This window comes from Leucoraja erinacea, chromosome 27 (assembly GCF_028641065.1).
Source record: "Leucoraja erinacea ecotype New England chromosome 27, Leri_hhj_1, whole genome shotgun sequence".
NCBI classification, from domain to species: domain Eukaryota; kingdom Metazoa; phylum Chordata; class Chondrichthyes; order Rajiformes; family Rajidae; genus Leucoraja; species Leucoraja erinaceus.
The window spans coordinates 6289458-6315563 of record NC_073403.1 but is presented as its reverse complement, the minus strand read 5'-3'; the positions used below and the strand labels follow the sequence as shown (position 1 = coordinate 6315563).

Below are 26106 nucleotides of genomic sequence, written 5' to 3'. Positions count from 1 at the left end.
TCCGTACAGTCAGCACTATAGTCAGGATCACATCTGGGTCTCTAGCACTGTCAGGCAGAAGCTCTACCATTACGCTACTAAAGTTTCATAACTTTAACCCCAACGATAAACGAACAAACCTGTACAATCTGAGCCAGGATGATTTGCTGCTAGTGTGCGGGAGAATTTTTTTTTAATGCAGAATGGTGGATACCTGGTACAAGATGCCGGGGTAGTGGTGGAGGCAGATATGATAATGGCATTTAAGAGGGTTTTACATAGGCACATGAATATGTAAGGGATGGAGGGATATGGATCATGTGCAGGCAGATGAGATTAGCTTCCGTTGCCATCATGTTCGGCACAGATATTATATTCTTGTGCTGTACTGTTCTACCTTCAATAATGCTCTCATGCACCTAGTGATTTTGTCCTTCTAGGTAGTCAAAATTAATTGTGGAAGAACTTAGTCTCAAACATACATCATATAGACACTTAAGAAGCAGCACCTCACCATTTGACACATCACACCATTATGTTTCATTATAACTTTTCCCAGTTCTGATTAAAAAAAAGGTTGTTGTTCTGAAATGTTAACTTTTTTCTTCTTCTACAGACAATGCCTGACCTGCTTAAAATATAGCCTACACAATGGAAAAATTAATGTCAAATAGGTGACAACAACACTCCAGTCTTAATAATTGCCCACTATGTTTGTTTTTTATTACAATGCAACAGGTATCTTTCAAAGGCAAAATTCTGCTGGACTTCAAATTTGTACTGCTTTTTACAAAATTACTCTCAATGTAATCAGGAGTATGCCACTGAAAAAAAATCAGGCGATGCAGGTGTATTTTATTTTGAGAGATGCACGCATGCAGAAATAATAATTGCTTGTGATGGAACATAGTTAATGGCTACCCGTTTTATCACACTGCTGTTCACAGAACTCCTTAGACGGCTACTGAGTGAATTATGATCAATTTCATGCAAGAAGTGAATCTTTGCACAACAGCAGCCTAATTTAGTGTTTAAGAGGGAACTGCAGATGCGGGAGAATCGAAGGTTACACAAAAAAGCTGGAGAAACTCAGCGGGTGCAGCAGCATCTATGGAGCGAAGGATTTATGATTTTGTGGTTGGAGACCGGAAACCTGCAGCTGATGTGTTTCCTGGTTGCTCCAAGACACATCTCCCCCTGCAATGAGTCACCATATTCTTTCCTTGACAAAAAATGCAGCTGTTACTAAGCGAGGCATCGCGGACCCTGTGGGGAATCAGCGACCTGGTTTTGTTTTCAATTGTTTTTTTCTGCCTGAAGGCTGCTGTTTGCTTTGTTCATTCTGTGAGATTCAGTAGCTTTTCTTATTTTTATTGTGTAAAGCTCCTCCACAATGTTGATGGAATGAAATGAGCCCTGGTATGGTTCTAATTTTATCTGACTGCAAGCTACTAAGTGACTTTTATTCCATGTTCCAGCCATCCATTAAGCAGAGGATATTATGAATGACTGTTTTTGTTTCAATAGAAAATCCTCCTCTCTCATTCCAACATTAAAAAGGGGGCTGTCCGAGTTTGCAAATAATCTAATTTATTACAATCTGTCAGTCATACTGTTGTTTACATCACTAAATTACATTTGTTTAAATTATTCAAATAACTGTGAAATTTCATCCCCTTTATTGTGCATGTTCTTCCCGTGTAACATAAAAGGCAAATAAAAACAGCAGCAATACGAGGTGGATTTGTAACTCTGTTCATCAACAGCTGATTTTTGACTGACTGGAAGGCAATGGGTGGATGGGAGGAGAGACAAGGAACTGCAGAAGGACAAGATGATGTGGGAACTCAACAGGTCAGGCAGCATTTTTGGAGAACAGGGATACATGCTCTATATATGACCCCAGGGCTACAGCAATGTGGTCGATATCTTAACAGCTCTCTGAAACAGCCCCACAGAGCAAACAAAACCCAGCATCAAACTAGTGACCAAATTCAGACATAGCTTTACCTCCCCCCTCGACTCCATTCAAGGAACCAAGCAGTCGTTCCAGGTGCGACAGAGGTTCACCTGCATCTCCTCCAACCTCATCTATTGCATCCGCTGCTCTAGATGTCAGCTGATCTACATCGGTGAAACCAAGCGTAGGCTTGGCGATCGATTTGCCGAACACCTCCGCTCGGTCTGCATTAACCGACCTAATCTCCCGATGGCTCAGAACTTCACCTCCCGCTCCCATTCCGAATCCGATCTCTCTGTCCTGGGCCTCCTCCATGGTCAGAGTGAGCACCACCGGAAATTGGAGGAGCAGCACCTCATATTCCGCTTGGGCAGTCTGCACCCTAGCGGCATAAACTTCTCCAATTTCCGGTAGCCCTTGCTGTCTCCTCCCCTTCTCAGCTCTCCCTCAGCCCTTGGGTTCCTCCTCTTCCTTTCTCATTTCTTCTCCCCACCCCCCCGCCCTACATCAGTCTGAAGAAGGGTTTTGGCACGAAACGTTGCCTATTTCCTTCGCTCCATAGATGCTGCTCCACCCGCTGAGTTTCTCCAGCACTTTTGTCTACCTCAGATGTGGCAAAGTCAGTTCATGCCCAGAACTAATCAAATGAGAATGTGAAAGTGATGGAAACTTAACACTTTAGAACCATTTCCTCACAGCACCCAGTGAATGCTGTCCAACAGACCACTCGAGTAACTACCTGACATAGTCTCATACCTGGTCAACCTGAAACGTCACATATTCCTTTAATCCAGAGATGATGCCTGACCCGCTGAGTTACTCCAGCATTTTGTGTCTATCCGTAGTCTCATATCATACAAATAACATCAGATTCTTTCATCAGACGCTCCATTAGAAATCCACCAAACTGCTAACAGTACAAGTAAATTAAAAGTTTTGCCAAGGAAGTGTGTTTGTGTCCTGGATAATGCAAAGGGGAAAAAAGGTTAAAACGTGAGTGTTGCTTCTCCTGAGTTTGCATGGGAGGATTTCCTGAGAGGAAATGGGCAAGGCCAGATATGGATGAGTGGTTGCATCACAAAGGAGATAGACTCTGGAAAGTGGTGGAGACGTATCTCCTGGTGGGATCACAGAGTAGTTGAACTTTCATCATTATCGCAAACTAAAGCTTGTGCCATGTCAAATATATTTAGGTGATGCATTTATTTATCCTATATCCTGTGCTAAAAACAGGCATATTGATCTGTGGATATGACAAACTGCAGATGCTGGCTTACAGAAAGAGCGCTGGAGGAACTCAGTGGGTGAATCAGTCTGAAGAGGGATCCCGACCTGAAACATCACCAATCCATGTCCTTCAGGATTGCTGCCTGACTACCAAGTTCCTCTAGCAGTGTTTTTTTTTCCATATTGATCTGCATTTGGTTTTCAATGATTTTGTGGTGCGTAGGTCTCGAAAGAGAGGAGTCAGGTATTTTGAGAGGCACCTTTATTTGTGTTCCTCCCGGGCCGCCTCCGGACTGAACCACTCCCGTGCCGGGGGGTTTGACAGTTAGGATAGGACTTAAAATTGATCAGATATTTCACTGCACACGTTTAAATAAACAAGATTAGCTGGCAGGACAGAATCCAGACAAAGATCATTCTACATTTTTTTTGATAGACAATTAATCAAATTATTGCTTGAATGCCACTTTAAAGCTTTGTACGGACAAAATGATAGAATCGCAATTATGTTCCATCACTTACTGGCCCAAGACACCCCAAAGGAGCTTACATATATACACCTTTACTGTTCTCACACTAGCTGCAATCAAGTGACACGGCAGAAAATCCTTCTCAAATTCAGCTGCCCTCAGAAATCCATCAGCATTCTACCTCCGCTAAATGGTGACATGCAAGTTGCGATTCTAATCAATAAACCCAATCCCATTGCAGAATGGGTCAAGCAAGGTTGAATCTAAACTCTTAGTAAACTCTTCAGTTTTCCGCACCTCCAACAAGCTCCCCATTTGAATAGAATTAATCGAATGAGGATGTGCTCAGTTTCTGCCACTTTAGAATCAAGATGTAGCCTTGAGCATCAGGCTGCAGGACGCAGGTAGCAGTTACACTTGTGCACTCTCAGAAGCTGAGATTCAAGCCGTCTCTTGAGATATTGAGCTTCACACATTAGTAAGGCAGATACCTTCTGCTAATTCTAACCCTGCTGCACAACACCTCTCTTCAGCAATGATTATCCATAAAGAAACCCTGGAAAATGAGAATGGGTTTCCATATCTCAGGAGCCATCTCTCAGTAAATAGACATCAATGAAGAAATAAGCCACCTCCCCCAAACCAGCTCACAGCTATCCGCAGCGACGCGTGTTTGACCATCAAGTCCTCTAACTCACCCTTAGGTCTACCAGGCAACAGTGATCTTCACCTGCTCTACGTTTTGGAACTGCCTACAATGGATGCATAAAAACAGATGTTATCAACACAGTCTCAAAAAAAAATTCAAAATCCATTGACAGGATAAAAAGTCAGTATCAGCTCTTTCTACTCGGCAAACAGCATCGAGGTTTTAATTTCATTCGGCTAGATCCGGTGGGCGAGGCACATAATTTAAATGCGTGACTGCAGACAACTGCACAAGCATTCTACTCAAGCCCCAACACAGTAATTATAGCACAGAGATTTATACCCAAATAGTTATAACACTACAGGAGATTCTCAAAGACTCCTTTAAAACATTCTTCATCAACTCATGAGAATCCCCAGCCAGTGACTTTTCAAAAGGAGGGAAGCTACACCTGGGAAGCCACTGAGGACCTTGTCAAGCGGGGGATAGCATCTAAACAAGAGCAGCAACCTTGCAAAGGCAGAGTGGAAGGAAGTGATTCTCAACTCCAAGGGCCTGTCTTAAGACCTCAACCAGAAAAGTTTTCTAATTCTAGTCACAGTGATCAATGATGGAAGGACATTTTCCGAAACTCAAATACACATCTGATATTATAGCAGAGTTACTGTAGCTGAACCTTTCATCTGCGGTTCTAACACAGCAGTGAGTACATATCAAAGTGACAGCGCTCAAGATTTGACAGCATTACCATATAACAATTACAGCACGGAAACAGGCCAACTCGGCCCTTCTAGTCCGTGCCGAACACTTGTTCTCCCCTAGTCCCATCTGCCTGCACTCAGACCATAACCCTCCCTTCCTTTCCCGTCCATATACCTATCCAATTTATTTTGTAAATGATAAAATCGAACCTGCCTCCACCACTTCTACTGGAAGCTCATTCCACACAGCTACCACTCTCCGAATAAAGAAGTTCCCCCTCATGTTACCCCTAAACTTCTGTCCCTTAATTCTCAAGTCATGTCCTCTTGTTTGAATCTTCCCTACTCTCAATGGGGAAAAGCGTATCCACGTCTACTCTGTCTATCCCTCTCATCATTTTAACTACTTCTCACTAGATAATATTTTGAAAGGAAATCACACCAGGTTTTTCAACACCAGGTTTTTCAACACCAAGTTTTTCGCCGAGTTCCTCCAGCATTTTTGTCTACCTTCGATTTTCCAGCATCTGCAGTTCCTTCTTAAAGTTTTTCAACCAGTGCCTGACACCTGTAACAGGTATTCTACTCCAGCCTCATCACAGCAAGAGATTTACAACCATTTATAACGCTACAGTGTATTCTCAAAGACTCCTTAAAAACAAACTCGTGAGAACCCCCAACCATTGATCCATTTTGCAAGTTATGTCAAAAGAAATAAATTGAAAGATACAAAAAAATAGTGACTTGAAAACATTATTATGATGCCGATTCAACCAGAGTGGATTATATAATTCTACAAGCGAAGATACTAAACTATAAAGCGATAAAAGTGAGAAATCAGTGAAAAATCACGATACAATTTTACTGCACTGTGACTGTTGATCCATTGAAAGGTGCCTCCGAATACACCCTTGTTGCCCCACGGCCCCGTTCAATATCTAACCAACCCCCTTTTGAATTTGCTCCCACCGCCTCCAGATCACAAGGCCCGGTGGTCGTGGAGTCTGTGGCTCCCTCGGCCCACACTGACCCCAGTGGGAGATGATCCAGGCCCGGGAGCTGCAGCCCAGCTCGGCCCGGCATCCCCACTCACCCCCGGGCTGTTGCCACGGCAGCCCCAGGCCCCAGGCCTCGCCTCACACTCGGCTCCCGACGGCTGAAGTGAGCTCTGCTCCCCCGCTGCAACTCTCACCTGCGTGCGCCGAGGCCGAGGTCGAGGCCGATGCCGGCCCCGAGGAGACGGGCGTGTGGTCGCCGCCGGAGCGGGAGCGGGGGTGAGGATGTGAGGCGGCGGCGCCCGGCGCGGTGAGGAGACAAGACGGCGCTGTGTCGTGTGTGAGGTGATGGCGAGACTGTGTGAAGGAGGCCGCGCCCGGCTCTGTGGGGCCGCTGTATGAGGCGGAGGAGGAGGCGGAGACCACCGTGAGGTGATTGTGGGGCGACTGTGTGAAGCAAAGATAGGATATTCGGTGTGAAGGAGGCGGGCCGGCGCTGAGGTGACTGTAGGGAGGCGGGGACAGTGTGAGGAGACTGTGGTTGGAGGCGGGGAGACCGGCGGGAGGAGCCTTGCCTGTGTGTGTGTGTGTGTGTGTGTGTGTGTGTGTGTGTGTGTGTGTGTGTGTGTGTGTGTGTGTGTGTGTGTGTGTGTGTGTGTGTGTGGGAGTGTGGGTGGGGGGGGGTGTGTGAGCTTGCCCTGTGTGTGTGTGTGTGTGTGGGGGGAGGGGGGACCTTGCCCTGTGTGTGTGTGTGTGGGGGGGGGGGGGGGGGGGGGGAGGGGGGACCTTGCCCTGTGTGTGTGTGTGTGTGTGGGGGGAGGGGGGGGGGGAGGGGGGGACCTTGCCCTGTGTGTGTGGGGGTGGGGGGGGACCTTGCCATGTGTGTGTGTGTGAGCTTTGCCTTGTGTGTGTGTGTGGGGGGGGATGCCCTCTGTGTGGGGGGGGGGGGAACCTTGACCTGTGTGTGAGGGGAGCCTTGCCCTGTGTGTGTGTGTGGTGGTGGGGGGGGGGGGGGGACCTTGCCCTGTGTGTGTGGTGTGTGTGTGGGGGGGGGGGGAGAAGGGGGTGTGTGGGGGGGGGGGGGACCTTGCCCTGTGTGTGTGGGGGGGGGGGGGGGGGGGGGGGGGGACCTTGCTCTGTGTGTGTGTGGGGGGGGGGGGGGGGGGGGACCTTGCCCTGTGTGTGTGTGGGGACCTGGCCTGTGGTGGGGGGGGGGAGGGGGGACCTTGCCCTGTGTGTGTGTGTGGGTGGGGGGGGGGGGGGAGGCCCTGTGGGGTGTGGGGGGGGGGGGGGGGGAGGGGGGGGACCTTGCCCTGTGTGTGTGTGGGGGGGGGGGGGGGGGGGGGACCTTGCCCTGTGTGTGTGTGTGTGGGGGGGGGGGGGGGGGAGGGGGGGACCTTGCCCTGTGTGTGTGTGGGGGGGGAGGGGGGGACCTTGCCCTGTGTGTGTGGGGGGGGAGGGGGGGGGACCTTGCCCTGTGTGTGTGGGGGGGGGGGGGGGGGACCTTGCCCTGTGTGTGTGTGTGTGTGGGGGGGGGGGGGGGGGGGACCTTGCCCTGTGTGTGTGTGTGAGGGGGGGGGAGGGGGGACCTTGCCCTGTGTGTGTGGGGGGGGGAGGGGGGACCTTGCCCTGTGTGTGTGGGGGGGGGAGGGGGGACCTTGCCCTGTGTGTGTGGGTGGGGGGGGGGGGGGGGGGGGGGGACCTTGCCCTGTGTGTGTGGGGGGGGGGAGGGGGGACCTTGCCCTGTGTGTGTGTGGGGGGGAGGGGGGACCTTGCCCTGTGTGTGGGGGGGGGGGGGGAGGGGGGACCTTGCCCTGTGTGTGTGGGGGGGGGAGGGGGGACCTTGCCCTGTGTGTGTGGGGGGGGGGGGGGGGGGGGGGACCTTGCCCTGTGTGTGTGGGGGGGGGACCTTGCCCTGTGTGTGTGTGTGGGGGGGGGGGGGGAGGGGGGACCTTGCCATGTGTGTGTGTGAGGGAAGCCTGTGTGTGTGTGTGGTGGGGGGGGGGGGGGGGGGGGGGACCTTGCCCTGTGTGTGTGGAGGGGGGAGGGGGGACCTTGCCCTGTGTGTGGGGGGGGAGGGGGGACCTTGCCCTGTGTGTGGGGGGGGAGGGGGGACCTTGCCCTGTGTGTGTGTGTGGGGGGGGGGGGGGGGGGCGAAGGGAGCTTGTGCGAGGAGGCCGCGGCCCACCTCCCCATATGCTGATCACTCCCATTGGCCCAGCCGCGCCCCACCGCCGCGGCGTGCAAGCTGGGAGATGTAGTCTTCGTCCTCCCTCCTCTTGCAGGTCCAAGAGACAAGGTGTGCAGGAAGCAACTGCAGATGCTGCTTTATACTGAAGATACACACAAAATTGCTGGAGTAACTCAGCCGGTCCGACAGCATCTCTGGAGGAAAGCAATACGTGGCCTTTCGGGTCGAGACCCTTCTTCAGACTGAAAGTCAAAGGGGAAACGAGAGATATAGACAGTGATGTGGAGAGATGGCGAACAAATTAATCTCAGCAACACTGTCTTTATCTCTAGTTTCACTCTCCCCTTACTCTCAGTCTGAAGAAAAGTCTCGACCCAAACGTCACCTATTCCTTTTCTCCAGAAATGCAGTCTGACCTGCTGAGTTACTCCAGCATTTTGCGTCTATCCAAGAGTCAATGTGTGTAGGAATGAACTGCACTTGTTGGTTTATACTGAAGAAACTAAAAGCTGGAGTAACTTAGCGGGTCAGGCAGCATCTTTGAAGAACATGGATAGGTGGTCGAGACTCTTTGTTCTCAAACCAGAACGTCACCTATGCAGTCTGTCAGTCTGAAGAAGGGTTTCGGCCCGAAACGTTGCCTATTTCGTTCGCTCCATAAATGCTGCTGCACCCGCTGAGTTTTTCCAGCATTTTTGTGTACCGTCACCTATCCATGTTCTCCACAGATGCTGCCTGATCCGCTGAGTTACTCCAGCACTCTGTGAAATGTCACCTATCCATGTTCTCCAGAGATGCTGCCTAACCCGCTGAGTTACTCCAGCACTTTTGTCTACCTCAGACGTGGCAAAGTCAGTTCATGCCCAGTTCCTTCTTAAACAACATGCTGCCTAGCCTGCTGAGTTACTACAGCACTCTTTGAAACGTCACCTATCCATGTTCTCCAGAGATGCTGCCTAACCTGCTGACCAACTCCAGCATGTCGTGTCCTTTTGTGTATTAACCAGCATATGCAGTTCTTTATTTCTACACAAGTTTAACTGTCATATATTAGCGAGAACGGAACAATTAAATTCTTACTTGCAGCGGCATTACAACCTATAAAGCACAATACATGTAGATAATTTCTAATAAACAAAATTCAATAAATTAATAACCCCAATCCTGGTGCAAAAAATGCCCCAAATCCTTCGTGTTAGGACTGCATTGTAGAATATGCCATCTCAGTGTACTATTTATATACGCTTGTACTGTATCTAAGATGTGCTTATGTATGTAATATTTGCATTGAACACTATACAAAAATTAATTTCACTGTATCTTGGTAATAAAGTACCGTCGGACCATTGAACAAGCGGCAGATGGGATAAGGTCCCGGGGCCAAATGGCCTACTCCTGCACCTATTGTCTATTGTCTATAGTGTTTGCACCTTATTCCGGAGCGACGGCAGAGACTGCAGCAGGTAGGACTAGCAGCGGGGTTAGTGAGAAGGCGCAGCCTCTCTCCCCTCCCCTCCCCTCCCCTCTCCTCTCCTCCCTTTTCCTCCCCTCTCCTCTCCTCTCCTTCCTTCCTTCCTCCCTCCCTCCCTCCGCTCCGCTGGAACTGCCCCCCGCGTCCTGTGGTTAAGGGGTTGCTAGGCGACACCCTGGTTACACTGCAAACATCCTGTGTCCACGGGAGGAGCGGGGAGAGCGGTGCCGGGATCATGGCTGACGATGAAGAAGAGATTCTGGCCGGCCCTGTGTGCTCTTACCTGACCTACAAGTCGGAGGGAGACCGGCTTTACATGCGGGGCGAGTACGAGAAAGCCATCCAGAGCTATACCCATGTAAGTGTGCACCTCCCCGCCCGGAATGCAGGCAGGCATTCACCCCGTGCTAGTACATCTCACCCGTGTGGCCCCGACCAGCCGCTTCTCATCGTCCAGATCAGTCCCAGAGGTTTACACCGAAGATAGATACGAAAAGCGGGAGTAACGCAGCGGGACAGGCAGCATCTCTAGAGAGAAGGAATGGGTGACATAGAAAAATAGGTGCAGGAGTGGGCCATTCAGCCCTTCAAGCCAGCACCGCCATTCAATACGATCATGGCTGATCATCTAAAATCAGTGACCAGTTCCTGCTTTCTCTCCATATTCCTTGATTCCGTTAGCACTGAGAGCTAAATCTAACTCTCCCTTGAAAACATCCAGTGAATTGGCCTCCACTGCCTTTTGTGTCAACTCTCTGGGTGGAGATGTTTTTTCTCATCTCAGTCTAAATCAAAGATCTTATAGCGGAGCTATAGGATCTTTGGTCTAAATGGCCTACCCCTTATTCTTAAACTGTGACTCCCCCAACATCGGGAACATTTTTCCTGCATCTAGCCTGTCCAATAACCTCTCATCCTTCTAAATTCCAGTGAATACAATTCGAGCGGTGCTGGCTCGAAGGGGCGAATGGCCTACTCCTGCACCTATTTTTGTATGATCTATGTTTTCTATGTCTCGAACCGAAACATCACCTATTCCTTTTGTCCAGAAATGCTGCCTGACCCACTGAGTTACTCCAGCTTTTTGTGTCTATCTTCCCCATAATTTCTTCCCCGGCCAGCAGAGGCTGGGGAAATCCAATGTGTGAAGGGACAGTCAGTCGAGGAATATACTCTCATTCAGCAACTATGGTCTTCCAGCTTGAGTTTGTAATCATCATTGTAATTATTACTGTTATTAGATGGCAGGACAACAGAAACAGGTTCAGTACAAGACACTTGGACGCGTACACAGAGAGGAAGGGTTGAGAGGCGCATGGGCCAAATATGAGCAAATGGGACTAGAGTTGATGGGGCATCTTAGTCGGAATGGATCAGTTGGGCTGAAGGACTTGTTTCCCTGCTTTATGATTTTAATGAAGATGTACATCAACATCAACATCAAGAGGAATCATTGACAGATACTTAAAGAAGAAACAGTTCTTCGCTCCCTTTCTATCTGTCTCTCAAATCCCTTCATAGAAACATAGAAAATAGGTGCAGGAGTAGGCCATTCGGCCCTTCGAGCCTGCACCACCATTCAATATGATCATGGCTGATCATCCAACTCAGTATCCCATCCCTGCCTTCTCTCCATACCCCCTGATCCCTTTAGCCACAAGGGCCACATCTAACTCAAACTTCCATTTCGTTGTCTAAATGCATTTCGTTGTCTCTGTACTGTACACTGACAATGACAATTAAAATTGAATCTGAGATAAATATAGCCAATGAACTGGCCTCAACTACCTTCTGTGGCAGAGAATTCCACAGATTCACCACTCTCTGTGTAAAAAAATGATTTTCTCATCTCGGTCCTAAAAGACTTCCCTCTTATCCTGTGACCCCTAGTTCTGGACTTCCCCAACATCGGGAATAATCTTCCTGCATCTAGCCTGTCCAACCCCTTAAGAATTTTGTAAGTTTCTAATAAGTTCCTTGAAGAAGGGTCTGAACCATCTCAAGAAAGGTCCAGACCGGAAAGGTCCCCTATCTTTTTTCTCCAGAGATGCTGCCTGACCCGCTGAGTTACTCCAACACTTTGGGCTATCTCCTACATCTGTACATGGGGTGTGTACTGGGCTAATGTAGAGGGAGCTGTACCGGACCCGTGTTTGGCATGAAAATTATCCCCTTCTCTGAAGGGTCTCGACCCGAAACGTCACCTATTCCTTCGCTCCATAGATGTCGCCTCACCCACTGAGTTTCTCCAGCATTTTTGTCTACCTTCGATTTTTCCAGCATCTGCAGTTCTTTCTTAAACCTTTCTCCAAAACAGTTATCCCTCATTCAGACTCGTCCATTGTTGAGCCTGAAAAAGGGTCCCGACTCGAAACGTCACCATTCCTTCTCTCCAGAGATGCTGCCTGTCCCGCTGAGTTACTTCAGCATTTTGTGTTTATCTTCATTCATCCCTCGTCCTATTTAAAGAAAAACAAATCTCATTATGCAGTGGGCCGGGTGAAATGTGTTGACATTTTCATTGCAGGCTCTTCAGCAAGAATCCAGGAACAAGAACTGTCTAGTTGCTCGCTCACGATGTCACCTGATAATGGGGAACACCACCGCTGCTCTCCAAGATGCTGAGGCCTCCCAGATGGGGCGTAAGGACTTCTACAGGGTAACTGTGGTCGGACCACTCAATCACTGGATGTATTCTATCTTTACGTTTCCCTCTGGGCGACAAAGCAGTAGAGTTGCTGCTTTACAGCGCCAGAGTCCAGGGTTCAATCCTGACTATGGGTGCTGTCTGTACGGAGTTTGTACCTTCTTCCTGTGACAGCGTGGGTTTTTTTCCAGCTGCTCCGGTTTCCTCCCACACTCCAAAGACGTGCAGGTTTGTAGGTTAATTGGCTTCGGTAAAAATCATAAATTGTCCCTAGTCTTCTTTTGTGTGGCGTGCACAGCCTAAAGTTGTAGGATAACTTGTTCTATTTGATCTTCCGTTTGTGCATGTCGAATTGATTGCATTAGTCGAAACAGGGCGGACCACGTGAAGGTTGCAATCTTCCACCCATTGTCCCTAGTGTATAGGATAGAACTATTGTATGGGGTGATCGCTATTTGGCGCGGACTTGATGGGACGATGGGTCTGTTCTGCGCTGTATCTCTAAGGTCTAAATTCTCAGTTCTGTTTAGTTTATTGTCACCTGTAACGAGGTATAGTGAAAAGCTTTTGTTGCATGCTAACCAGTCAGCGGAAAGACAATACATGATTACAACCGGGCCATTTACAGTGTATAGATACAGGATAAGGGAATAACATTTAGTGCAAGGTAAAGCCAGCAAAGTCTGATCAGAGATAGTCCGAGGGTCTCCAATGAGGTAGATAGATGGTAGTCACTGTGCAGAAGATCCAGGCCAGGTGATTGTTGATGGTCGGTATCATTGACTGGTCAAAGTCCAATTCACTGAATGATCTCAAGAGAGAGTTAGATTTAGCTCTTAGGGCTCACGTAATCAAGCTAACATTCTCCCCGTGGGGAGAAGGCAGGAATGGGGTACTGATTATGGATGATCAGCCATGATCATATTGAATGTTGGTGCTGGCTTGAAGGGAAGCAGCACATTTGAAAAGTGGTGAAATCATTGGACAAAGTCAGCATGGATTTATGAAAGGTAAATCATGTCTGAGGAATCTTATAGAATTTTTCGATGTAACTAGTAGAGTGGATAAGGGAGAACCAGTGGATGTGTTATATCTGGACTTTCAGAAGGCTTTCGACAAGGTCCCACATAAGAGATTAGTATACAAACTTAAAGCACATGGTATTGGGAGTTCAGTATTGATGTGGATAGAGAACTGGCTGGCAGACAGGAAGCAAAGAGTAGGAGTAAAACGGGTCCTTTTCACAATCGCAGGCAGTGACTAGTGGGGTACCGCAAGGCTCAGTGCTGGGACCCCAGCTATTTAAAATATATATTAATGATATGGACGAGGGAATTGAATGCAACATCTCCAAGTTAGCGGATGACACCAAGCTGGGGGGGCAGTGTTAGCTGTGAGGAAACACAGGATGCTAGGAGGCTGCAAGGTGACTTGGATAGGCTGGGTAAGTGGGAAAATGCATGGCAGATGCAGTATAATGTGGGTAAAGGTGAGGTTATCCACTTTGGTGGCAAAAACAGGAAAGTAGACTGTTACCTGAATGGTGGCCGATTAGGAAAAGGGGGGATGCAACGAGACCTGGGTGTCATGGTACACCAGTCATTAAAAGTAGGCATGCAGGTGCAGCAGGCAGTGAAGAAAGTGAATGGTATGTTAGCATTCATAGCAAAATGATTTGAGTATAGGAGCAGGGAGGTTCTACTGCAGTTGTACAGGGTCTTGGTGAGACCACACATGGAGAATTGCGTACAGTTTTGGTATCCTAATCTGAGGAAAGACATTCTTGCCATAGAGGGAGTACAGAGAAGGTTCACCAGACTGATTCTTGGGATGTCAGGACTTTCATATGAAGAAAGACTGGATAGACTTGGCTTGTACTCGCTAGAATTTAGAAGATTGAGGGGAGATCTTATAGAAAGTTACAAAATTTTTAAGGGGTTGGACAGGCTAGATGCAGGAAGATTGTTCCCGATGTTGGGGAAGTCCAGAACAAGGGATCACAGTTTAAGGATAAGGGGGAAATCTTTTAGGACCGAGATGAGGAAAACATTTTTCACACAGAGAGTGGTGAATCTCTGGAATTCTCTGCCACAGAAGGTAATTGAGGTCAGTTCATTGGCTATATTTAAGAGGGTTAGATGTGGCCCTTGTGGCTAAAGGGTTCAGGGGGCATGGAGAGAAGGCAGGTACAGGTACTGAGTTGGATGATCAGCCATGATCATATTGAATGGCAGTGCAGGCTCGAAGGGCTGAATGGCCTACTCCTGCACCTATTTTCTAATTCTATGTTTCCTTACATAACCTTAGCTCATTACTCTCCAAATCTCCAACATACATTCAGTCTGAGAATCCTGAGACACACAAACTGTTACTCTGGCAAGACCAAATATCTCACCTCAAACTGTAATCCTTTCTCAGCCACACTTTAATACAAAGTCCATTAGGGAGTTTTGGTCCAGTTTACAATCTGATTTGGCTATTCAACAGCTTACTCCAACAATTAGCCCAAGGGAAGGCAAATTGGCCAGTCCTCTCATCCATTCGGGATTTAAATCATTCTCTAGACACAAGACTCAAGAGTCAAGAGAGTTTTATTGTCATGTGTCCCAGATAGGACAATTAAATTCTTGCTTGCTGCAGCACAACAGAATATGTAAACATAATACAGAACAGGAGATAAAAGTTCAGTGTGTCTATAGGCCAGAGACCATATATATACACAATAAATAAACAGATAAAGAGCAATAGTAAGAGTTTGTTTGATGTTGTGTTTAATAGCCTGATGGCTGTGGGGAAGAAACTGGTCCTGAACCTGGATGTTACAGTTTTCACTCCTGTACCTTCTTCCCACTGGCAGTGGGGAAATGAGTGTGTGGCCAGGATGGTGTGGGTCTCTGATGATGCTGGCTGCCATTTTGAGGCAAAGGCAAAGCGACTTCAATAAATCCCTTCGGATGGTGTGGGCCAACTCCACCCGAAAGAACCACAATTAACCTCCTAACCTGACAGGTTTTTACTTTCAATCACTGAAGCCCGGGCTTCCCTACTCCCGAAAGCCTTGTTTTTTTAATTTTTGTGTAGTTAGTTTAGAGAGTAGACTGAGTCCAGCGCCAATCCAGCGATGCCTGCACACTGGGAGCGTTGTCCTACCACACACTGGGGACCTCCAATTTTGCAATTGCACGTTATACCCAAGCCATTAACCCACAACCTTTGGAGTGTAGGAGGAAATTAGGGATTCCGTAGAAAACCCACACGGTCACAGGGAGAGCGTACAAACTCCATACAGACAGCAACCATAGTCAGGGTGGAACCCGGGCCTCTGGCGCTGTGAGGCAGCACCTCTACAACTGCGTCACTGTGCCGGTCATGTTGGCGTAATGACTGTGATCTATTGTGAACCGCCCTCTAAGGCAGTGCAACGCAGAATCTAACCACTCACGTAGACTGGGCGATCGTTTCACTGAACGCCTTCGCTCTGTCCACTTGGACCAACCTGATCTCCCGGTTACTAAACACTTTAATTCCCCGTCCTGTTCCCACACTGGCGATTCTGCCCTTGGCCCCCTCTATTGTCAGACCGAGTGGCTGGCTAAATCCATGGAAATTGGGCAAACAGCACCGCATATTTCGCTTTAGCCACCGCCTTCAGCCCGTGGTCTAACGGCAAAGACCCACCACTGATGAATCCCCCTGATTGAACCTCACCGCCCAAGTAACCCTCCCCCACCCCTGCCCCCCCGCTCCTCCCCCCCCCTCCCCCACCCCCCCCCCCCCCCCCCCCCCCCCCCCCCCCCCCCCCCCCCCCCCCCCCCCCCCTGTCGCTCCCCCCCCTGGCTCCCACCCCCCCCCCCCCCCCCCCCCCCCCCCACACCCCCCCCCCCCCCCCCCCCCCCCCCCCCCCCACCCCCCCCCCCCCCCCCCCCCCCCCCCCCCCCCCCCCCCCCCCCCCCCCCCCCCCCCCCCCCCCCCCCCCCCCCCCCCCCCCCCCCCCCCCCACCACCCCCCCCCCCCCCCACCCCCCCCCCCCCACTCCCCCCCCCCCCCACACACCCCCCCCCACCCCCCCCCCCCCCACCCCCACCACCCCCCCCCCCACACCCCCCCCACCCCCCCCCCCCCCAAACACTCACCCCCCCCCTCACCCCCCCCCCCCCCCCACACCACCCCCCACCCACCCCCCCCCCCCCCCACCCCCCACCCCCAAACAGCACAACTCCCATAGACACAAACGGACTTACCGAGTCAAAACATAATACAGAACAGGAAATAACAGTTCAGTGTGTCAAGTCACACCAGCTTCTCGTTCTCACCCAGCAAACAGTTAACAACGGCCTCTTTCCGTTATCATCCTTACATTTTTTGCATATCTTTCATTCATTTGTTCTATATCTCTCATTTCCCTTTCCCCTGACTCTCAGATTGAAGAAGGGTCTCCACCCGAAACATCACCCATTCCTTTCACCCAATGCGTCCCCGCTGCGTTTTCTCCAGAAGATGCTGGCAGCTTCTTCGCACTAGCCATCACCCATTCCTTTCTCCAGACCCCCCGTTACTCCCAAGACCCCCCTTTCAGTTATCTCCATCTTCGCCTGCGTTTTAAACCCCAGGCATCTGCTCCCACCCCCAACCTCCTATCTGACAATGTCTCGTGTTTGCTTCCATCATGACCCACATCAAAGCGGTCCCCTCTGTTATCGTTCAACGCCAGAAATCGTTTAAATAACACAAAATTCCCCACGGATTGTCACAAATGTTCTGCAAATCCTGTCTTTATATTAAAATCTATATAAATCTATTGCAATAAATATTTATATATTTACAGTTCTATTATTGCAAATCCTATGCTCAATGCCTACTAAAACTATGGGCAAATTTTAAAAGAAAAAGTATGACTTTTCAATCTTTCGGCGTCTGATTTTACACAAAATTCCCTACGGATTGTCACAAATGTTCTGCAAATCCCGTCTTTATAGGGTGTTTTACCGAAAGCTGAAGTTACCTGTATGCGAAATCCTGGTGAGTTTGAACCTTGCGTTGACCTTTTCTATTCATCTTCTGAGGCCAGAAGCGAAGCTCCGTCCGGATGATCAATGCGAGGAATGACCTTCCGGCTGGTTCCGCCACTGGAATCCAGAAGGCCCGGGAGGCCATCGACAACTCCGTGGGGAGTGAGTACATGTGTTGATACAAGAGTACACTCTCCCTCTCTCCCTCTCTCCCTCTCCCTCTCCCTCCCCCCCCCTCTCCCTCTCCCTCTCCCTCTCTATTGTCTATTGGAAGGTTGATCAAAGTTTGGTGGATGAAATGAGAATCTGGGCAGCTGAAGATCAAAGTGTTTCTTCTAAAGTCATAGTCGTGCATCTCTCGCAGAGAACTAAACTGGCCCTTCAGCCCACCTTGCCCATGCTAACCAATTTAGCATACTGGACAAGTTCCATTCGCTTGCATTTGGCCCATAGTCCTCTAAACCACTCCTGTCCGTACACCTGTCCCTATGTCCAAAGCATGACTGTGACTGCAAAAGCTTCACTGTACCTCGGTACACGTGACAATAAACTCAACTCAACTAGCCAGACAGACAGCAGGAGTAAACTCATGGCGGTATAATGAACAATGGGTTGCATTTATGTTTACTCTGTTTGCCTGGGTGTAGGAGATTAAAATCAACAAACCAGACGGGATCTGCTTAGCATCGTTTCCTGACTTCCTGTTGGTGAATCTGTGGAATTCTTTGCCACGCAAGGCTGTGGAGGCCAAGGCAGTGGATATATTTAAGGCAGAGATAGATAGATTCTTGATTAGTACGGGGTGTCAGGGGTTATGGGGAGAAGGCAGGAGAATGGGATTAGGAGGGGGAGATACCTGTAGATCAGCCATGATTGAATGGCGAAGTAGACGATGGGCTGAATGGCCTAATTCGACTCCTATCACTTACGATAGACAATAGACAATAGCTGCAGGAGTAGGCCATTTGGCCCTTCGAGCCAGCACCACCATTCAATGTGATCATGGCTGATCATCCCCAATCAGTACCCCGTTCCTGCCTTCTCCCCATATCCCCTGACTCCGCTATTTTTAAGAGCCCTATCTAGCTCTCTCTTGAAAGCCTCTCTTGAATGATCCTATGGTAGACACAAAATGCTGGAGTAACTCAGCGGGACAGGCAGCATCTCTGGAGAGAAGGAATGGGTGACGTTTCGGGTCAAGACCCTTCTTCTGTCCCGCTGAGTTACTCCAGCATTTTGTGTCTACCTTCGATTTAAACCAGCATCTTCAGTTCTTTCCTACACACTTATGATCTTATGACTTGTGTAGTTGCTCACAAGGTGAGGACACTAACTCATTTAATGATTGTTCACACAGGCCCTTCCTCAGTCAGGCTGGAAACTAAAGGTGACCTGTCCTTCTTTTACAGACGGGAGGAGGTGAGTTGCTGAATCAAAGCTTCACAGAGTTGAACACGTTATAGACAATAGGTGCAGGTGTAGGCCATTCGGCCCTTCGAGCCAGCACCGCCATTCACAGTGATCATGGCTGATCATCCCCAATCAGTACCCCGTTCCTGCCTTCTCCCCATATCCCCCGACTCCGTTATCTTATTAAAGCCATTTAGAACGGAGATGAGGAAACTCTTTTTCACACAGAGAGTTGTGAGTCTGTGGAATCCTCTGCCTCAGAGGTGGCGTTGGAGGCTGGTTCTCTGGATACTTTCTCAAGAGAGAGCTAGATAGGGCTCTTACAGATAACGGAGTCGGGATATGGGGAGAAGGCGGGAACGGGGTACTGATTGGGGATGATTACATTGTATGGCGATGCTGGCTCAAAGGGCCGAATGGCCTGCACCTATTGTCCATTGTCTTTAAGAGCTCTATCTAACTCTCTCTTGAAAGCATCCAGCGAATTGGCCTCCACATGCCTTCTGAGGCAGAGAATTGCACAGATTCACAACCCTCGGTATGAAAAAGTGTTTCCTCATCACCGTTCTAAATGGCTTACCCATTATTCTTAAACTGTGGCCCCTGGTTCAGGAAGGGTGGCCAAGTCCTTCTCTCCATAGAGGCTGCCTCACCCGCTGAGTTACTCCAGCATTTAGTGTCTACCTTGAATCAAGAGTTGTATCTACCAAGAATCAAGAGTGTTTTATTGTCATATGTCTCCGATAGAACAATGATGCAGCACGTACGGTGAGGTGTAAGGTGGAGATGAGGGGGTAGGGGAGGGAAGTGGAGAGTATTTGTCTCATGTGCAAGGCCATGCTCAGTCTCTCTTATCCCTGCAACTGATCTGACCGACAAAAGCTTCTCACTGTACTTCGATGCACCTGACATTAAATTGAACTGAACTAAACTCTTAAAGGCAATAGACAATAGGTGCAGGAGTAGGCCATTCGGCCCTTCGAGCCAGCACCGCCATTCAATGTGATCATGGCTGATCATCCCCAACCAGTACCCCGTTCCTGCCTTCTCCCCATATCCCCTGACTCCGCTATCTTTAAGAGCCCTATCTAGCTCTCTCTTGAAAGCATCCAGAGAACCTGCCCCCACCGCCCTCTGATGCAGAGAATTCCACAGACTCACCACTCTCTGTGAGAAAAAGTGTTTCCTCGTCTGCGTTCCAAATGGCGTACTCCTTATTCTTCTCTCCCTTTCTATTTCTCACAAAGAAACCGGTCCCAAAAACCAAATCTCAACTGCGGCGCCAGAAACTAAACCTGAAGCAGCAGCAGCAAAAGAAGCAGGAGCAGGAGGAACCCAAGACCAACAAGACGGTGAAAGTGCTGCTGGGGGAGCTGTACGGAGACAAGGAATACCTGGAGAAACTGCTGCAGGACAAGGGTAGGCTGCGGCCCCTCACAGTCGCAGAGCTGGGGTGGGCAACCTTGTTCCGCACTGGGGCACGGGACACACGTGTGTGAGCGAATGGCAGGCCACATCTATCCCGCCCCCGTCCCGCCCCAGATGGCAGGCATCAAATCACGTGTTCACAGAAGGTAGACAAAAATGCTGGAGGAGCTCTGTGGGTGAGGCAGCATCACACAATCCTTGTATGTCTCACCCGCAGAGTTTCTCTACCTTTGATTTTTCCAGCATCTTCAGTTCTTTATTGAACGTGTTGACAGAAGGTGCGGGGCCGTGCCGGCGGCTTTGCGCAGGATGCGGTACGGACAGAGCTCGCCGCTCGGCGGGCCAGAGGATTACAGGGGGAGAATTCCACCCGCAGGCCGGATGATTTCAGATTACGGGCCGCATTCGGCCCGGGGGCCGTAGGTTGCCGACCCCTGCCATAGAGCCGCATGGTCATATAGAACGAAAACAGGCCCTTCGGCCCAACTTGCCCATGCCGCCCAACATGCCCCATCTACACTAGTCCCACCTGCCTGTGTTTGGCCTATATTACTCTAAACATTTACTATCCATGTAACTATCCAAATGTTTTTTAAGGAACTACTTTCTGGCAGCTCGTTCTACTATATACCATATGGCCATATAACAGTTACAGCTCGTGCCTGCATCGTACATACACCTATTCCCTTCCATCCATTGGCCTATCCAAGATACCAATGAACCTGCCTTTCCACTGAGGTTCCCACCACTCTCTGAGTGAAGTCCCCCTTTTACCCCCCCTCCCTTAATTTGAAGTCATGTCCTCTACACCCTTGTATAAGAACAATTTCCCTGTTGTTAAATCTTTCCCCTACTTAAACACAGTTGTTGTTGATTGATCACTTGGTAAACTCTGTGTGTAGCCGGGGCAGGGCAGGTAGGGACACTGCAGAACGAGAGAACCCCACAGCAGTCACCTCTCCATACAATTCAGGAAGGTAGCAGGTAAAGGCATCCTCAAAGTACGAGGGAGAGTCACAATCGTCTTGTTTCTCTCCACCATTAAAATCCCCCAAGCACTAACAAGGTGGTGTTGGAAGGTCTGGAGTAACTCAGTGTGCAGGCAGCATCTCTGGAAAACATAGATAGGACACGTTTCGGAAGGGTCCCGTCCCGAAACATCGCCCATCCGTGTTCTCCGGAGATGCTGCCTGACCTGCTCACTGTACCTCGGTACACGTGACAATAAACTAAACTGAACCCGTTGAGTTACTCCAGCACTTTGTGTCCTCTTTTGTAAGTCAGCATCTGCAGTTCCTTCTTTCTGCTGGTGTTAGAAGGTGCTGATTTTCTGCCCCAACATTCACAATACAGTTGATTCTCAGGGTTCCCACAAGTGCCGAGCTAAATTTAATCCTCCCCCCCCCACCCCCCCACCTACTCCCCCCCCACTCCTTCCCATCTGTGTCACAGTATTGTGCTGTGTAACACTGGCTCACTCCTTACACACGCTCATAAGTTCCAGGAGCAGAATTAGGCCATTCGGCCCATCAAGTCTACTCCACCATTCAATCGTGTCCGATCTATCTCTCCCTCCTAACCCCATTCTCCGGCATTCTCCCCATATACCCTGACACCCGCACTAATCAAGAATCTGTCAACCTCCAGTTTAAAAATACCCATTGACGACCTCCACAGCCGTCTGTGGCAATGAATTCCACAGATTCACCACCCCTCTGACTAAAACAATTCCCCCTCATCTCCATTCTAAAGGTACGTCCTTTTATTCTGTGGCTACGGCCTCTGGTCCTAGACTCTCCCACCAGTGGACACGTCCTCTCCACGTCCACTCTGTCCAGGCATGTTCTTGTGCAGTTGTGGGGCCTTGTGGGGCTTTTTAATGGCACCTTGTTGGATGGAGCAGGTTGCAAGTTGCGAGCTCTCTCCCATTTTTCCCATTTGTGTGCCGAATCCAGAGCTGGTGAGGACAAACACGGATTCCGGAGGAACGATCCAGGACATGATAATGAGCGGGATCTCCTTCCTCGACACGCGCACCGAGTTCTGGAGGCAGCAGAAGCCCATCTTCGCCAGAGAGCGCGAGCAGAGGCTGAAGGAACACAGCTGGAAAAGCAACCGGGAGACCGAGGAAACAGTCTTCATCCTCAAGCGAATGCTGGATATCGATGTCTGTACGTGAGGCCGAGTGGGATGACCCGGTCAAGGGTGGGTTAGGGTCAACGGCACCATCCCCAAACTGAAGCACCCTGGACTATACTACATCTGACCAGTCATCCAGGGCCAACACCCCTTTGGTCACCATAACATCTCAATAGACAATAGACAATAGGTGCAGGAGTAGGCCATTTGGCCCTTCGAGCCAGCACCGCTATTCAATGTAATTATGGCTGATCATCCACAATCAGTACCCCGTTCCTGCCTTCTCCCCATATCCCCTGACTCCGCTATTTTTAAGAGTCCTATATAGATCTCTCTTGAAAGCATCCAGAGAACCTGCCTCCACCGCCCTCTGAGACAGAATTCCACAGACTCATCACTCTCTGTGAGAAAAAGTTTTTCCTCGTCTCCGTTTTAAATAGAAACATAGAAACATAGAAATTAGGTGCAGGAGTAGGCCATTCGGCCCTTCGAGCCTGCACCGCCATTCAATATGAACATGGCTGATCATCCAACTCAGTATCCCGTACCTGCTCTGTCCAGAAACAAGTGTTAACTCCCTCGCCAATCTCCGTTCTAAATGGCTTAAAAATGGCTTACTCCTTATTCTTAAACTGTGGCCCTTGGTTCTGGACTCCCCCAACATCGGGAACATGTTTCCTGCGTCTAGCGTGTCCAAGCTCTTAACAATCTTATATGTTTCAATGAGATGCCCTCTCATCCTTCTACACTCCAGAGCGTACAAGCCCATTCTTACTTGCAGCAGCATAACAGGCCTGTAAACACAGTCCCACACAGATAATATGTTATTTTTTAAAAAATCAATAAATTAATAACCCTGATACTAGTGCAAACCCCAAACTCATTAGAGCAGCCAAAGACAATCTATTGTTCACTATTGATAACATTCACCCTACCATAGTTACTCAACCAGATGCAACTAAATTCAAGGTAGCTCTATCTTCCCAAAAACCCTTTCTGGCTTAAGTCCCTCCCTCCACCACCTCCAGTTTAAATTCCATTTGGAATATTTTGGAGGACCAAGAAACCAAGAAACCAAGAAATTGAGGTTGGTGTTGTGTTGTGTTGTGTTCAAGAGCCTGATGGTTGTTGGGAAGAAGCTGTTCGTGAACCAGTTGGTCACGGCTTTCCACAGTATTTTATTGTTGCGTGTACCGAGGTCCAGTGAAATGTATTTTTGTGCACAGCTCAATACAAGTGTCACTGTCCATAAGCACGTCATAGATACAGTATACGTGCATGGGAATAGTATCTGTGGCCGTATATAGAACCAGCTTTGGCATCAGTTGTTTTAGGTGTAGAGTTCTTGACCTGACCGTGAAGGCCCGTTGTCATGGCGATGTTGCAGGGTCGGCCTGGTCAAGCTAGCCGTGGTGTCGTCCACCGCTGTAGGCCACGTCCGGTCCACGTGCTCGGCCTGTTGGAGCGGTGCCCGGTCCAGCCCAGCCCCAGGCTGCTGCAGGGCATCCAGCAGGCCACTCCACCATCGAGGTCGTGCACTCCCTCCTGCAGCCGGTCTGCTCACCGGCCCTCCGGCCCTCCCCCTCCTCACCAGACAAGCAGGGTCCGGGCCCGGCGACTTCCCTCTCCCGTTGGGTTCCCGGTGCCATTTGGGGGGGGGCCACGTCTCACAGGGACTCCTGTACCTCCTTCCCGATAGTCAGAGTGAGATGAGAGCGTGGCCAGGGGTGGTGTGGGTCTCTGATGATGCTGGCTGCTTCTATGATGGAAGGCTACATCAGGCAAGGACGGGGGTTGAGAATGAGCAGCTACCACGAGCCGGGACTCACCGCATGTTCCCATCCCACGCTCAGTGTTTGCTGACGGGCTGGCGGAGGAGTGCAAGACGATGGCGCTGGAGCTGGTGACCACGTTGAGAGGGTGGTCGGAGAGAGAGGTCCCCAACAAGATGGAGTTCCTCGCCCACCTCTACAGCACCATCGGCAATGCCCATGTGGAGCTGGACGACGTGGAAGGGGCCCTGAAGAGCTACGAGAAGGACCTGCACATCTCCAGGAAGTAGTGAGTGACCCGCGGTAGTGGCTGGGGCCGGGCTGTGGGCAAAGAGGGGGCCGACGTGATGGTGGGGGGCAGAGCCGAGGACAAGCTTGGGGTTCCACTGAGAACATAAAGAGAGCCAGTGTGGGGAGAGGGAGCATCCGGACTGTTTTGAATTCGGGACTGTTCACTGGAGTTTAGAAGGATGAGGGGGGGGGATCTTATAGAAACATAAAAATTATAAAAGGACTGGACAAGCTAGATGCAGGAAAAATGTTCCCAATGTTTGGGCGAGTCCAGAACCAGGGGCCACAGTCTTAGAATAAAGGGGAGGTCATTTAAGACTTTGGTGAGAAAAAACGTTTTCATCCAGAGAGTTGTGAATTTATGGAATTCCCTGCCACAGAGGGCAGTGGAGGCCAAGTCACTGGATGGATTTAAGAGAGAGTTAGATAGAGCTCTAGGGGCTAGTGTAGTCAAGGGACACAAAATTGCTGGAGAAACTCAGCGGGTGCAGCAGCATCTATGGAGCGACGAAAATAGGCGACGTTTCGGGCCGAAACCTTTCTTCAGACCCTTCTTCAGCCAAGGGATATGGGGAGAAGGCAGGCACGGGTTATTGATTGGGGACGATCAGCCATGATCACAATGAATGGCGGTGCTGGCTTGAAGTGCCGAATGGCCTCCTCCTGCACCTATTTTCTATGAATGCTTCTGCCCCATTACGTGGCGACTCTTTGAATATATGCAAAACATGTAAAACAAAGAATATCGCTGTACCAAGGCAATTTGACCCCGGCATCTCACGAGTCACCAACCTCATGACCATGCAGTGCGAGCTGCAAGCCCTGGAGCCCCGGCCTCATGGTCAGTGTTGTCTGACTGACCACCAGTGGGGTGAGTGGGAACCTTCTATTGCCGTGCTGTGCGACGTCAAGGCAAGATAGTTGTTGCCGCTGCCCAGGGACACTGTGGCTACAGCGAGCAGGTGAGCGGAGTGCAGGGACCCTGCCCCAATGCCCCTCGCGGTCTCGTGGCAGGGCGACAGCTCGAAGGTGGGGGGACCCCCCACCCATGCAACCAACGTGCGCAGAGAACTAACTGTAGAATGATATCGACAACCTCGCCTCACAATCTCTTTTAAACTGCAAACAGTGATAGCAAACTCGGAAAATCACGAGCCCTGGACAACATTGGCAGGATCTACGCCAGGACTGGCCAGTTTGAAAAGGCCGCAGAGGTGTAAGTATAAGGCATGGCTGTTGAAACTTTCCCCCCCCCTCCCCCTCCCCCTTTGACTACACAGTGTCGACAGTTTACAAATGGATAGAGTGGATGTGGAGAGGAAGTATCCACTAGTGGGAGAGTCCAGGACCAGAGGTCACAGCCTCAGAATTATTGGACGTTCCTTTAGGAAGGAGATGAGGAATGTCTTCAGTCAGAGGGCGGTGAATCTGTGGAATTCACTGCCACAGACAGCTGTGGAGGCCAAGTAGTTGTTGCATTTTTAAGGCAGAGATAGATAGATTCGGGCATCAGGGGTTATGGGGAGAAGGCAGGCGAATGGGGTTAGGAGGGAGAGATAGATCAGCCAGGATTGAAAGGCGGAGTAGACTTGATGGGCCGAATGGCCTAATTCTACTCCTATCCATTATGACCAGCCATACAGGGTTGAGGTAAAGAGAGATTTGTCTGGTCAGAGGAGACTGAATCTCTGGTCACTGGATGTCAGAAGGCCATGAGTGCCTTTGTCACTTTCCAGACTGAGGTCAATAGATTTGTGAACGCTGAAG

At 49.8% G+C, this 26106-nt stretch overlaps 2 protein-coding genes across 2 annotated transcripts in view; one reads left to right on the top strand and one right to left on the bottom strand.

Moving 5' to 3' along the window:
* The window catches only part of aclya (ATP citrate lyase a), a 62182-nt gene extending 55732 nt beyond the window's left edge, over positions 1-6450 (bottom strand). Inside the window, 1 exon segment of the mRNA XM_055656912.1 lies at positions 6179-6450. The gene's annotated coding sequence lies outside the window, so the exon portion shown is untranslated.
* Positions 6451-9743: 3293 nt separating this feature from the next.
* The window catches only part of odad4 (outer dynein arm docking complex subunit 4), a 47545-nt gene continuing 31182 nt past the window's right edge, over positions 9744-26106 (top strand). Inside the window, 10 exon segments of the mRNA XM_055656928.1 lie at positions 9744-10001; positions 12171-12302; positions 17267-17362; positions 17364-17383; positions 17418-17461; positions 18657-18718; positions 19957-20128; positions 22093-22308; positions 24130-24337; positions 25469-25555. Of these exon segments, the coding sequence (XP_055512903.1) occupies positions 9879-10001; positions 12171-12302; positions 17267-17362; positions 17364-17383; positions 17418-17461; positions 18657-18718; positions 19957-20128; positions 22093-22308; positions 24130-24337; positions 25469-25555 (1160 nt within the window). The 5' untranslated portion in view covers positions 9744-9878.